This window comes from Phaethon lepturus, unplaced genomic scaffold (assembly GCF_000687285.1).
Source record: "Phaethon lepturus isolate BGI_N335 unplaced genomic scaffold, ASM68728v1 scaffold14915, whole genome shotgun sequence".
In the NCBI taxonomy this organism is placed as follows: domain Eukaryota; kingdom Metazoa; phylum Chordata; class Aves; order Phaethontiformes; family Phaethontidae; genus Phaethon; species Phaethon lepturus.
Window position 1 is genome coordinate 13532 of NW_010538470.1, and position 11517 is coordinate 25048.

An 11517-nucleotide genomic window follows, 5' to 3' on the forward strand; every position below is an offset into this window, starting at 1 on the left:
AGGGCAGCTCTGGCTCCTGGGAGATACTCGTTGGGGCCGGGGCACACCACCCCTCCTGGCCTGTCTGGGAGAGGCCTCGGGCATCTGCGCACGCTCACCCCACACAGGCAGAGAAAGGTGGAGGCAATCACAGCGTTGTGACTCCTGCTGGGCTGCACGCCGGTTGCAAAGCCAGGGCCCCTCACCCTGGCTTCTGAGGCGGGGCAGCTCTGGCTCCTGGGAGATACTCGTTGGGGCCGGGGCACACCACCCCTCCTGGCCTGTCTGGGAGAGGCCTCGGGCATCTGCGCACGCTCACCCCACACAGGCAGAGAAAGGTGGAGGCAATCACAGCGTTGTGACTCCTGCTGGGCTGCACGCCGGTTGCAAAGCCAGGGCCCCTCACCCTGGCTTCTGAGGCGCACAAACAAAGCTGGTTTGGGGCTGCAAAAGCTAGTGGTGCCGTGCTGGCTGCACACCATGTACCAAGTGCTCTTTACCACCCGAGACATGGCTGTAGGCTGCAAATTTTTTAAAAAAAAACAAAACAACTTTCTATAAAATATTTCCTTCTGTCCTGTGGTTCCAGCGTACCGACACTGATGATAAGCCTGGAGTGAGTCATGCATACATGTAAGTGGAAAAAAAATCCACACAGCTCAGCAAGAAGCAATGAGACCAAGTCCCTAAGTCACACATACTTTCACCTTCCTTTCTGTTCTCCATTTCTCAAAGTTTCTACTGCTTTAGTCTCTGACTTTGGAAAAATTTCTTTTGCAACTGAAAAAAAATAACAAACCAAACTTATTAAGCTACCTCTAAGCTCCTCTTTTCTTCTCGCAAAAATTTAATTAATTCTAGGTCATTCCAATAGGAAACCTGTGGTATCATTTCCCTGCTGGCACTAAAAGCATTTAAGAGGACTTGCTGCCTGACTTCTGTCTGCCAAGACATTCTCACATCCACTTCTCTTCAGACACAGCTGAAAAACTCCTCCCAGCAAACAACCTGCCTCTCCTCTGCTGACGCTCATCCTACCAGGCAGACTCAGCTCTGCACAGGTGCCCAGTTTGCTGCCGCAGCACACGAAGCAGAGACATGCGCATAGCCGGGTACTGGGGCTCGCTGCCCCACAGCTCCTCAAGCTGCAGGCCCTGGGCCCTCGTTCCGTTCACTCATCAGCTCACATGGTAACAGACCATGACCACTTCTATCACACCAGCAGCAGAGCACATGACGAAAGACCCCACCACCATGCCGCTTCTGTGCAACAGCGCCGTTGCCCTGCAAGACATCGGGAACTGGCACAGCCTCGCTGACGCTGCTATGGAAGGAGAAGCCGTTATTTAACATCATTATTATTTAATATTATTTAAGCATCAAGTTCCTCTACAGCAAGGAACTGACGAAGAACAGCCGTGATCACACATTTAGTTACCAGCATATATCTCTGCATTTAAACTTCTAGGTGTTTTTAGCCGAGTTTACGTTTCAACAAAAGGCAATTCTGTTAAATTAGTTAACTGGAACTCTTCCAACCGGCTCTCCCTTGTCTGCTTTCAATGCATCTTTTTTTATTGCCCAGACAACCACAGCTCAGGCTAAAAGGAACCTCTACCTCCCTGCCTCACCAAGCACACAGGCCTCCCTGCAGGTGCTAGCACTGATCACGCCACCCCAGCGTCTTCCCCAACCTCCTCACAAGTCAGCATCTTCTGGTGCTAAATGAACCCAAGGCCCTGCAGCCGCCTGCGACACTACAAACCACATCCAACCCCCAATCCCATGCTGCCAAGGAGATCGGCTTGGGAAAAAAAGGACGACTTAAAGAGTGTCTGGCTGGAACAAAGAGAAGCTGATGGGAGGCTTAAGGCCAATACCAACTCTTTCAGCCCTAAGGAACCGACACTGGAGCTTGTAACTGGACTCTTGTTCTTCCTGTAAACTTCACATCACACATATACACAAAGGCCTCCCTCCTCCCCTTCGCTGTTTAACTGCAAGTGGACAAAGTGTTTCAGACTGCACCTGTGAATGAAGAGCTTGCACAATCCACCAAGGCATAAAACTGCAATCACAGGTTAGAAGAAAAATAATAGCTCAAGGAAGCTGAGGTTACCGAAGACAGGAAGGATAATAACAAAGCAAGTAAGCCGCTTTTCTTGAAAATGTTTTATTTGTGTCTAAAGAGGCTGAAAACAAAAGCAATTCCATATTTCAGAATACCAAATACTATCCATAGCACAGAATGAAGAAAGTTTTCAGAGAAAACCATTGCACTATACCCAGATCTACTGAGCTACTCAGGATATTGCAACAAGGCTAGTGAACAGACCCAAGGATGGCAAACCACCCTTCCACTGTGGCTGGTTCCACCAAACGCTGGCTGCTGCAGCTTTTGTCCCCGCTCAGACTTCTTACGGATTTGTGCAACGCGCTCTTCCCCACAGTCGGACGGGGCTGGTTATCATTGGCACAGTCACTGGCACTCTCAGGCACCACAAAACAAACGGCGGGAAGGACCCAGCAGGTCACCTCTGAGCTGGTTCCTCCAGGGCAGACCCGAGGCACGCTGGCAGGCAGTTGTGCATTCATATTGCATTTGGTTTGGGATAAAACAGGCTGCGAGCACCACGTACAGGCAACCTGGCGTTACTATAATCACTTAGAAAATACAAACACAATAAAAGGTTGCAGAGATCCCCACAGCCCTGCCTGCAGAAGCACCAGGGATTTTATACCCGCAGTCGATGCTGCAACCTGGAGCAGAGGTCCAGCTCTAGCCCCAGGCACAGGCGGGTGCAGTGCTGCTTATCCAGCGTGCTGCAACTGCTTACACCAAGGGGCAAGTTTGGCCACTGCAACACAGGTGACTTGCAGTCACCTTCAGGCTGTTACTGAAGAGCTAATCCCTAAACCAAACACATCGATTTCCTTACAGCTACCTACCCCAGCTTAAGGAAGTCCTTATCAGCGACAGCAAGAGAAACTAGTTTCAAAAAGCAGATTACTGCAAGACACACTTATGATTTACAGAAAAATCCAGCCATTAAAAACAATTGTCTTTACCAGAAATTCCACAGGGGAAAAGCTGGATTTCAGTTTTCATGACGAAAAAAAACTACAGAGCTATTCACAGTAGAAACAGTGCACCCCCGTCTACCGTAAAGTAAAGTAAAAATAAGCCGGTCAGTGATTGTGTCGTGAACTTTTGCCCAGAAAGACTGCTACAAAGAGATCATCAATATTCACACTTACTTCAACCATGCAAGTCTGGAACTTGCTACTGAAATAATTGCGTGTTTGATGAGTTATGAAAGCAGTAATGGGCTTGATTTTGCTGAGTGTTGAGGTCAAGTAAGATTCCGCAAGAATCCTGAATTTTCTAGGCTTTGGGCTGGCTTGTTTATTTCTTACAGTCTGCCTCACTGCTAAAGGTCTTTAATCTCCGTTGCTGCCCTCACGTTTTTCAGCCTAATTAAATTGGTGGTTTTTTAACTGAGCTGGCAACGGGCACCGACACCTTTGCCATCTGTCTAGTTGCCACGAAGCTGCCATCTCCAAGAACTTCCAAGGTGGGACTGGGAAAATAAGGCAAATACAGGAGAACTTGGAAGTCTCAGACACAATATGAAATCAGAGTTCATTTACCAGAGCACAGAGCAGGAATACGTTTGGTTAAGAGAAGGTATTTTTTTCTGAGACTGCACTGGCCCAGAGCAGTTGGTCACAAACTACTACGATGTTCATATTGGCTTGTACAGCAAAGTAGTCACATATTTCTTCTTGTAACGATGCGTAGCGCTAAGCACCATCACTCCGTCCTACAGGAGATGGAAAACAAGTGAGCATATTACATGGTTATCTAAAAGCTGCAAGTGTGAAGAACATGCCTTGGCCTCTGACCTTGATAGAAAGTGCGTAGAGGTGGTTCAGCATGACATGGTTGGGTTCAGGGAGCAGAGCAGGATCGCACTGGAAAAAAAGAGAAAGCGAGACTGTGAAAGTAACAGAACTCACAGTTTGCTCATCACAGCTGATGGGTGATAAACACCGTCTGGAACTAGCCATACCCTCAAGTACACCACGCTGCTTCTTACACCGAGTCCATCAACATATGTAGACAAAGTTTCAGAACAATCCAAGATCCCTCCGGGGTGAAACCCTCCGCATCCTCACTGTCATCGTGAAACAGACCTCAGTTATTTCTTATGTGCTTCTGACATTTTAATAGAGTTGCAGTGCGAAGATTAGGGTTTCTGGGAGTAAAAAAGCAACCTAGTTTTTTTTTCAATTTTGAAGAGAGTCAAGTAGAAAAATAAATTTCTTTGAGGTGGATCCATCTGGACATATGTAATAAGGAATTTACCAACACAGCAACTATTCCAAGGTTTTTCCTTGCCCGACCCCTGTCTGTACACATATTTTTTTTTCCCCATCTGTTCACACCCTCAAGGCCATTATTTGGCAAAACAAAGTAATGTACTCACAGAAATGCCTGTATCCTTATTCAGGATGACCTGCAGCAGGTGGGGGGGAAGAATAGGTGGTGATTTAAAGCGTTCCTCTGCCTTGCAAACATAGGGCTCCTGATGGTAGGGTCCTGGGGGTGAACTTGACAACTCTGCCATAGAGATGTTAAATATTTATTCTTAAATAGTCTGTAAGAGTATCTGCTCTTTATAGATACGTTTCTACCAGTACTCCAAGCTGATCTTCACATCCAAGAACATGCGGCCAAAAGAAATCAATGGCATATAATTCATGTAAAAGAACTGCAGCAGCTGATGCAGTACCAGAGGATCAGTCACTTCCCAAGAAGTGGTTTAACACGTCCAAAATCTGTCTGACTTGAGACTAGCTGTGAAGATGTGGGAGGCAGAGTTCTGAGGGCCCTACTGCACTCCAGAACTTCATTGTCATCTCTGCCCAGCACTCCTCCAGCAAACACTTAAACAGGAAACATTGCTCCACAATGTTATCTCCGAGGGAAGCACTAAAAACACGGTACGTGCAGGTAAAAGGCAGGTATTATTCCCGCGCAGGGACACGGTAATAGAAGGAGCCCTTCAGAGTCTAAAGAAATATAAGGAAAGGTTGTTACAGCACGTGGAAGAGATCTACTAGAATCTGTTCCTGGCTTCTTGCAGTGTCCAAGTCTCACAAATCACACCCTTTCTCCAAAAAGGTTTTGTCCAGAAGAAAGTTGCATATAGCAAAACCCAACCAAACACCTTCTGCCTCAGATTCAAAGGTACTACAAGGATTTAAGGTACTACTTCAACTTGTGGTCTCCATCCCTACAAAGGTCTATAAAGAACAGGTGGCAAGGCTGATCTCAGAGATGACTCAAACTAGATCTTACCTCTCTTCTGTTACATTAGAATATGAAACTTAAAGCAAAAATAGCAGTTTTATGTTATTCTAACATATAGGTAATTTATACTAAACTGTGAGGATATGATACATTCCTGAGCCTAAGTTAGCACTACTAAGATGCACCCAATTTCTATCTCTTCATGCGCAACTTCTGACCTCCTGGTCCCACCTCCTTAGCAGAGGAAGACAGAATTAGGAGCAATGTAGGCTGTCAACACTGGTTTGATGTTGTAAGGTAGAGACTGATCCACCGAGTGCACTAAAACCAGCCATTTTACATTGCACAGACAAACAAACAGCTAGTAAGCACACCCATGACTTCCTCCTAATCAGATCTACAGTGACCTGTGTTGCTGTCAGAGGCTTCCTCCTTTATGAATTCCACATTCTTCCTTTGTGCATTTGTGATTCTTGCACACATCCACAGGGCCTGACAAAAGTGGAGATTAATCTATACTGAAGCTTTCTCTCCAGATTAAGAGGAAGATGGTATTTTTAACAGCTCTACAAAACACAATATAAAATTAACAGTAAGCTCATACCAGACACATCTGAACATTTTTGGGAGTCCACCATCAAAGCATCAAATACTTCAAAGTCAGTTTTCTTCACCTGTATGATGTTGTTGACAGTACCTAGCTGGCTGGTTACTACTGGCTGGGAAGAAACAAGAAACAAAAGTCACAATAAAAAAAGCTTACAGGACTATTAGATTCTCAAAGCTACACAACCAGCATTAACAAGAATGAGATATATTGCTTTTAAAATATGCTAGTACCAGATATGAAAAGAGCTCACCATTGTTCAGTTAAAGAGCAAGTGCAGGACTTATGACTGGGGCGGATGCATGTGTCAGTTGAACCTGCTAGGTCCACAGCACTCAGTAAATTCTTGGGCTATAGATAAGGCTAGGATCAGGTTTGGGCTGAAGTTAACAGTGATGACACAAGGAGCTAAGCTTTACTTCTAGCTTCTAAGGGCTTTCAGAGCCAGGCTAAGATCTGCATGGCCTGCTGTAGGACAGAGTATGGTTGGTAGTGCTGGTTTACTGCTAAAGCCAAGACTGGAGTCCAAGGCAGAGGGTTCAAAAAGAGCTGAATTTACTGCAAGGTAAATTCTGCGAGGCTCTGCAAGGTTCGCCGAGACAGCAAGACGACTGGAACCAGCAGCTGTGAATGATTAGTTCTGAAGCAGGTAGGGACTGCTGGGCGGCTAGGGTTACAGCACATTTTTAACAGAGGAGGAAGAAAAGGCCTGTTAGATTTTTGGCACAATTACCAGATGATGAAAAGATCTAGAGCAGCAATAGCAACATTGCGGCACAGATAGCAAGTAAAGCACAGAGAGATTTGGGCTGTCAGCAATGCTACAGTGCTTTAAAAGACAGTTTGGCACTAGACAAGAAAAGCTCACCATCTCTTATAAACCAATACCCAAGAGACCGTGTCACCCATTTGTTACAAAATCTCCCGTCCTTTGAGGCCATCAGTCTGATGCCACCACCTAGGCCAGCCGGGATCAGAAATCTCTCTCTCACCAGCTCAAACAGTTAGCCAATTTTTTGTTAGCCAATACATACCTTTTCTCTGAAAAGGACAGCTATGGCTGGAGAAACCAGCCAGCTTCTCCTCTTCAGGTGCCTCAATGAATACATACAGTGAGTCAAAGAAAAAATTACCTCTGAAGGATCGTGCGTCCACTGCCCATCCACAAAGAACTTATATTGGTGCTCTCCTTCTGGCAAGTCCAGGATGGCCACAAAGTTATTGTGACTAGAATTCAAGACAAACAGTCAGCCCTGAAATATTCTGAAAAGCACATCAATCTATACTGTGACAAACGCTGTAACACAAAGTACAACCCTCCTTAACATGCAAAAACTTAAAGAGGGAGTGCCACATTTAAGAGGATCTCTGAGGCAATCTAAAGGTAAAGAATCACACTAAAGTTAGTGATCATTTATTCTGTGACAGTAAGTCCCAACATATTCAAAATTAGTATCTGCATTCCTGGCATCAAGGAATTGGCACTGAGCTTTTGTAAAGTCACCTTCACATCTTCACGTTACTTGTTAGTATGTGAGACCTCATTTTATCTGCGAGACTCCTGCTGGTAGAACAAGATCAGCTTACTCATATTTCCCTGCCTTTCAGTATTTGCCATCATAAATTGCATTTCACAAATGCCTATGAAATGAATGAACAATGACTAGAAGATGAAAGCAACAACTCAATAGTTCTGAGTTACTTTGGGTCTGAATAGCTGCTGCTTGGTAATTTTGATACTTCTACCCTGTGAACTCCCCAATTCTTCACAACTCTTTACCAGCATCTCAAAAGAAGCTCAGAAACAGTTAATGCTATGTAAACAATTCAAACAGGCCACCCAATGCCAGCATCTCTCTTTACCTTTTCTCAGTTAAGGAGCGCAAGCATACCATCACAGAGCTGGATCTGAAATTTCAGTTTGGAATAATGAATTCTTCTACTTGAGCATATTTGATTCAGTAACATGATTTTATCCAGCCTCTAAGGAGGTCCAAACATCTCCTTTCCCAAAATACCTAATCTGACAAGAGACGAACCTGTCTTTTTTTTTTTTTTTTTTTTGGTCCTTTTTCCAGGTTCATTTCACCATTTCCCGTCTCCCAGGCTTTCTACTTAAGACTATGACAGTAATACTGATGTTCCACTGTCCTTTTTTCCAGCTTCTGTCTTGATAATTTATTTCACATTGTTCATGCACAGAAGAATCCTCCCACACCACCTCCTCAGGCCACTATGCGCCTCCCTCGAGTTTCCTAAGAAATTAAGACACTTCTGCAACAATGACAATGCAGGTAGCCACTCACTGAGATGAGAAACACCAGAAATTGGCAGGAGACCAATCTTTCATGGATATATCATCATTGACAGACAACAGGACTCAGATCAGCAGTTAAGTTCAGACTCTCTGCCATCCATTAAGTCTTACATCTTTGAAAAAAACACTGTTTCAAATTAGGTACTTAACGCAGTTACAGAATTAAGCAGAGCTTTAGAGCTCTCTGTCAGGAAAAAGCACTTGGTACCTTAACACAGATTTATTTTCTCATTCATGTAGTTTATCAGCAGGTATCCCAGGCTCAGAGTTTCCTAAGCAGAATCTGGATCCCTTGAGCTGGGCAAAAGCCAATGATATGGCAAGAAAGTACATGGGCAACCAAAGATGCTATGCTTAAAACCCACTTCACTTTACATAGCCCAGGTCTACCCCAGGCAGCAGACTGCACAAGGTTGTTCACGCGTGGTGCTTAGTGAACAAATCACTCCCTCAAAACTGACACACAGCTCAACTCTCCTCCTGTGTCATACAAGAATCAAAAAGTCAGATTCTCATCAAGGACTTGAGAAGAGGAACAGGAAAGTGGTAAATCCAAGCCCAATACCTATCTATCAAGTGACCACCTGAGAAAGGTGCACTAAGCATTCCCAGTCCGTGTGGAATATCACTGATACAGCAGCAGTTCATTACCTCCTTGTCAGAGGAATTTTACTCCAGTTGTTGAAGGACCCAGATAAATAAACTTCTTTCCCTCCTCCAGTCCAGCGAAAGACTGTTGGTCGAGCTTGAGTAGGGGTTTTATCATTCACTTCCAGATCCTGTTGCCAAGCTAGGAATTCTTCTTTCTCCAACGGAGCCTACAAGCACAATGCCTTCATAAAAAGAAATTCTTTCCTGGCAGGCTTAGACAACATATATATTACTGACGGCATTTTTGTGCTCAGGCACAAAAGACTTCCAAATTTGCAGAAAGAGTGGAAGGCAAAACAATCCCCCTCCCTCCAGCCTAAATTCATTAAAAATAAATGACTTGAACTCACAAGACTTTTCAAAATACACACATATAAGAAGAGGGAGAAAAATAATGAAGAAAAAATACACTGAAGAAGCATTTAGGTTATACAAATACTGTAGGCATAAAATTTGTAGTTGGCAGAAAGACTCCAAGTTGTTTATAGGAAACAGCTCTGCTCAACAGTCAAAATATAACTGTAATTTTCTATTAGATACTCTCATGAAACACGATACACAGCAAGATGTTTTTAACAATCCATCTAATACTGAGCAAAAATCCAGTTAACAGATCTTTTAATATGGAAAATAACAGCCAGGTAAATTGTCACTGGTGACTGCAAGAGCATTAAGGATCTGAAGGATGCTGGGGGCGGAAGGGGGGGGCTGTACCTAGAACTGAGGAAGAGCTTTGAGCCAATTACATTTTAGTTTTTCTACAATTAATTCTTGCTGGACACTATGACATTACACTCATATATATATGCTTGAACATCAATGCAATACCTTCCCTTAGCGTGGGAAGCAAGGGAGACGGTCAGTGACAGAATTACTGAAGGTTGCTAGAAGCACAACTGGACAGCATTCCCAAGCTTGTACTGTTAGAAGACAAGCACAAACCAGCAATACCTTCATTTCCTCTGAATGGAACAAGTCTGCATCTTCAGGACTGTCCATTAAAATTTTTGGTCTATCACCCTCTTTCGTACTGATGGCTCCTCCTGAGTTGTCACCTCGGGATGCCTTATGTCCATGACGCTCCAGTCCAGCTCGCTCGCTGCTTGTGTTCCCCATTTTTAAGGGCCTAAAAGAACAGGAAAAGCCAGATTAGCACACATACTTTTGAAGCCAGCATGCCAGTAGGCAGGAAAGCAGGCTCATCAGTAGACCTGGGCTGTTTCCGAGTTGAAGAGTCCAAGAAACTTAATTAACCCAGAATTGCTAGCATCTTAAAATTATATCATACTCAGAACAAAGACAGTAAATGACAACCTTTAGTACTCTTGATAGTGTACTACACTTCAATATCCTAGCACCTCTGCAACTCAGCCACTCTAGAAGTTGACCAAGCAGATATCTGTCACAGCAGCACACTAGTATTCAGTCTTCCCAAGCTTGTGTCACCGAAATCAGGAATAAACTTCTTAGCACCAATGTAGCATTAAGAAGCAGCCATTCTTTATTACAGCGCTGGAAGCACAGGGGATCACTCCACCTAACATGCATACCCTGGTACAGAGCTTACTCGTTATAAACCTTACAAACATAAACATTCATACAATTTCCAGGAAATCTCCACCTTACTACATTAACGTAATTACTGACATCGCAAAACTAAATTACGCACGCGTGGGGGTCTCGGGTGGTCATCGGTGGTCATTTGGGGAGTTAGCCCCTCACTCTTTTTGTCCTCCTATGGTCTTGAATCAGCTAAGGACAACCTGCCTTCTTGGCTCCTGTCCCAGTCTTTGTGAAACTTGAGATTTCTGATGCAAGAGGTCTTATGATGTTTTAAGACAATTCTTATTGTTTTAGGTCCTTCAACCGGTGAGTCTTGTGATATTTGTTCTCTCTTCTGAAAACCCATGCATATAACATTCTGCCGCATCAGTTGAAACACCAGTAGAACTTTCTATCAGAATGCTTCAAAAACAGACTACTAGAAATGGGGCATCACTAGAAAATGAAAAATTTGCTGAGGTGGCAGCCTGCTGAGGATCCTTATAGTGGCTGGCTGTGGCTCTAAAGCACAACCAGCACAGTCCAGCTGGTGCTCCACTGGAGGCTTCCTCCAGTCTCCGCTTTTCTCTGGGAGAGGCAGCGGCCTGCTACACAAGAAACACAATACTTCCTCCTGCTCCACAGCCCGTCTGGCCACGTCCACAGGGAAAAGGGATGTGCATGCCATATCTTATCTGAAAGACTGCTTACAGGTGAAGAGCAGAAACTTAGAAATGGCCAAGTGGGCCGTGTGGAACTGTACAAACCAGGCCTTGCAGAGCACCCAGCAGGGTACAAACATGTGGATGGGGTATTGCCCTATTTCCTGCAAGCTAGAATTATGGACGTTGCCCAACTTTCAGCTGTAGAGATCTCAGGTCAGTTGCAACCTGAAAACAGTCCCAGCGTACACGACTAAAATAAACAAACAATTGAACAAACAAATAATTTAACTGGCACAATAAAAAAATATGTAAACACACAAATGTTAATTAGCTGCCTGAAACTGCAACAGCTTTGAGCATTCCATTATCTTCTTTAAACAGCGACTCGCTGATTCTGCGACAGTGACTTTTGAGAAAGCCCAAACGAAACTGAACAGCC

At 44.3% G+C, this 11517-nt stretch overlaps 1 protein-coding gene across 2 annotated transcripts; it reads right to left on the reverse strand.

Annotated features, from left to right (window-relative positions):
* Window positions 1–3563: 3563 nt before the first annotated feature.
* Window positions 3564–9993, reverse strand: PRKAB1 (protein kinase, AMP-activated, beta 1 non-catalytic subunit). 2 transcript variants are annotated; one of them, XM_010286826.1, is made up of 7 exons: window positions 9823–9993; window positions 8872–9038; window positions 7037–7130; window positions 5901–6015; window positions 4470–4603; window positions 3886–3954; window positions 3564–3803 (listed from the first exon to the last, which is right to left on the reverse strand). In XM_010286826.1, the coding sequence occupies exons 1-7, from the start codon at window positions 9985–9987 to the stop codon at window positions 3726–3728; spliced, it is 822 nt and encodes a 273-aa protein (XP_010285128.1). In that variant the 5' UTR covers window positions 9988–9993; the 3' UTR covers window positions 3564–3725. The 2 variants fall into 2 exon arrangements, with proteins under 2 accessions (XP_010285128.1, XP_010285126.1); XM_010286824.1 differs by having other exon boundaries at window positions 3726–3803; window positions 5895–6015; window positions 9823–9987.
* Window positions 9994–11517: the final 1524 nt, after the last annotated feature.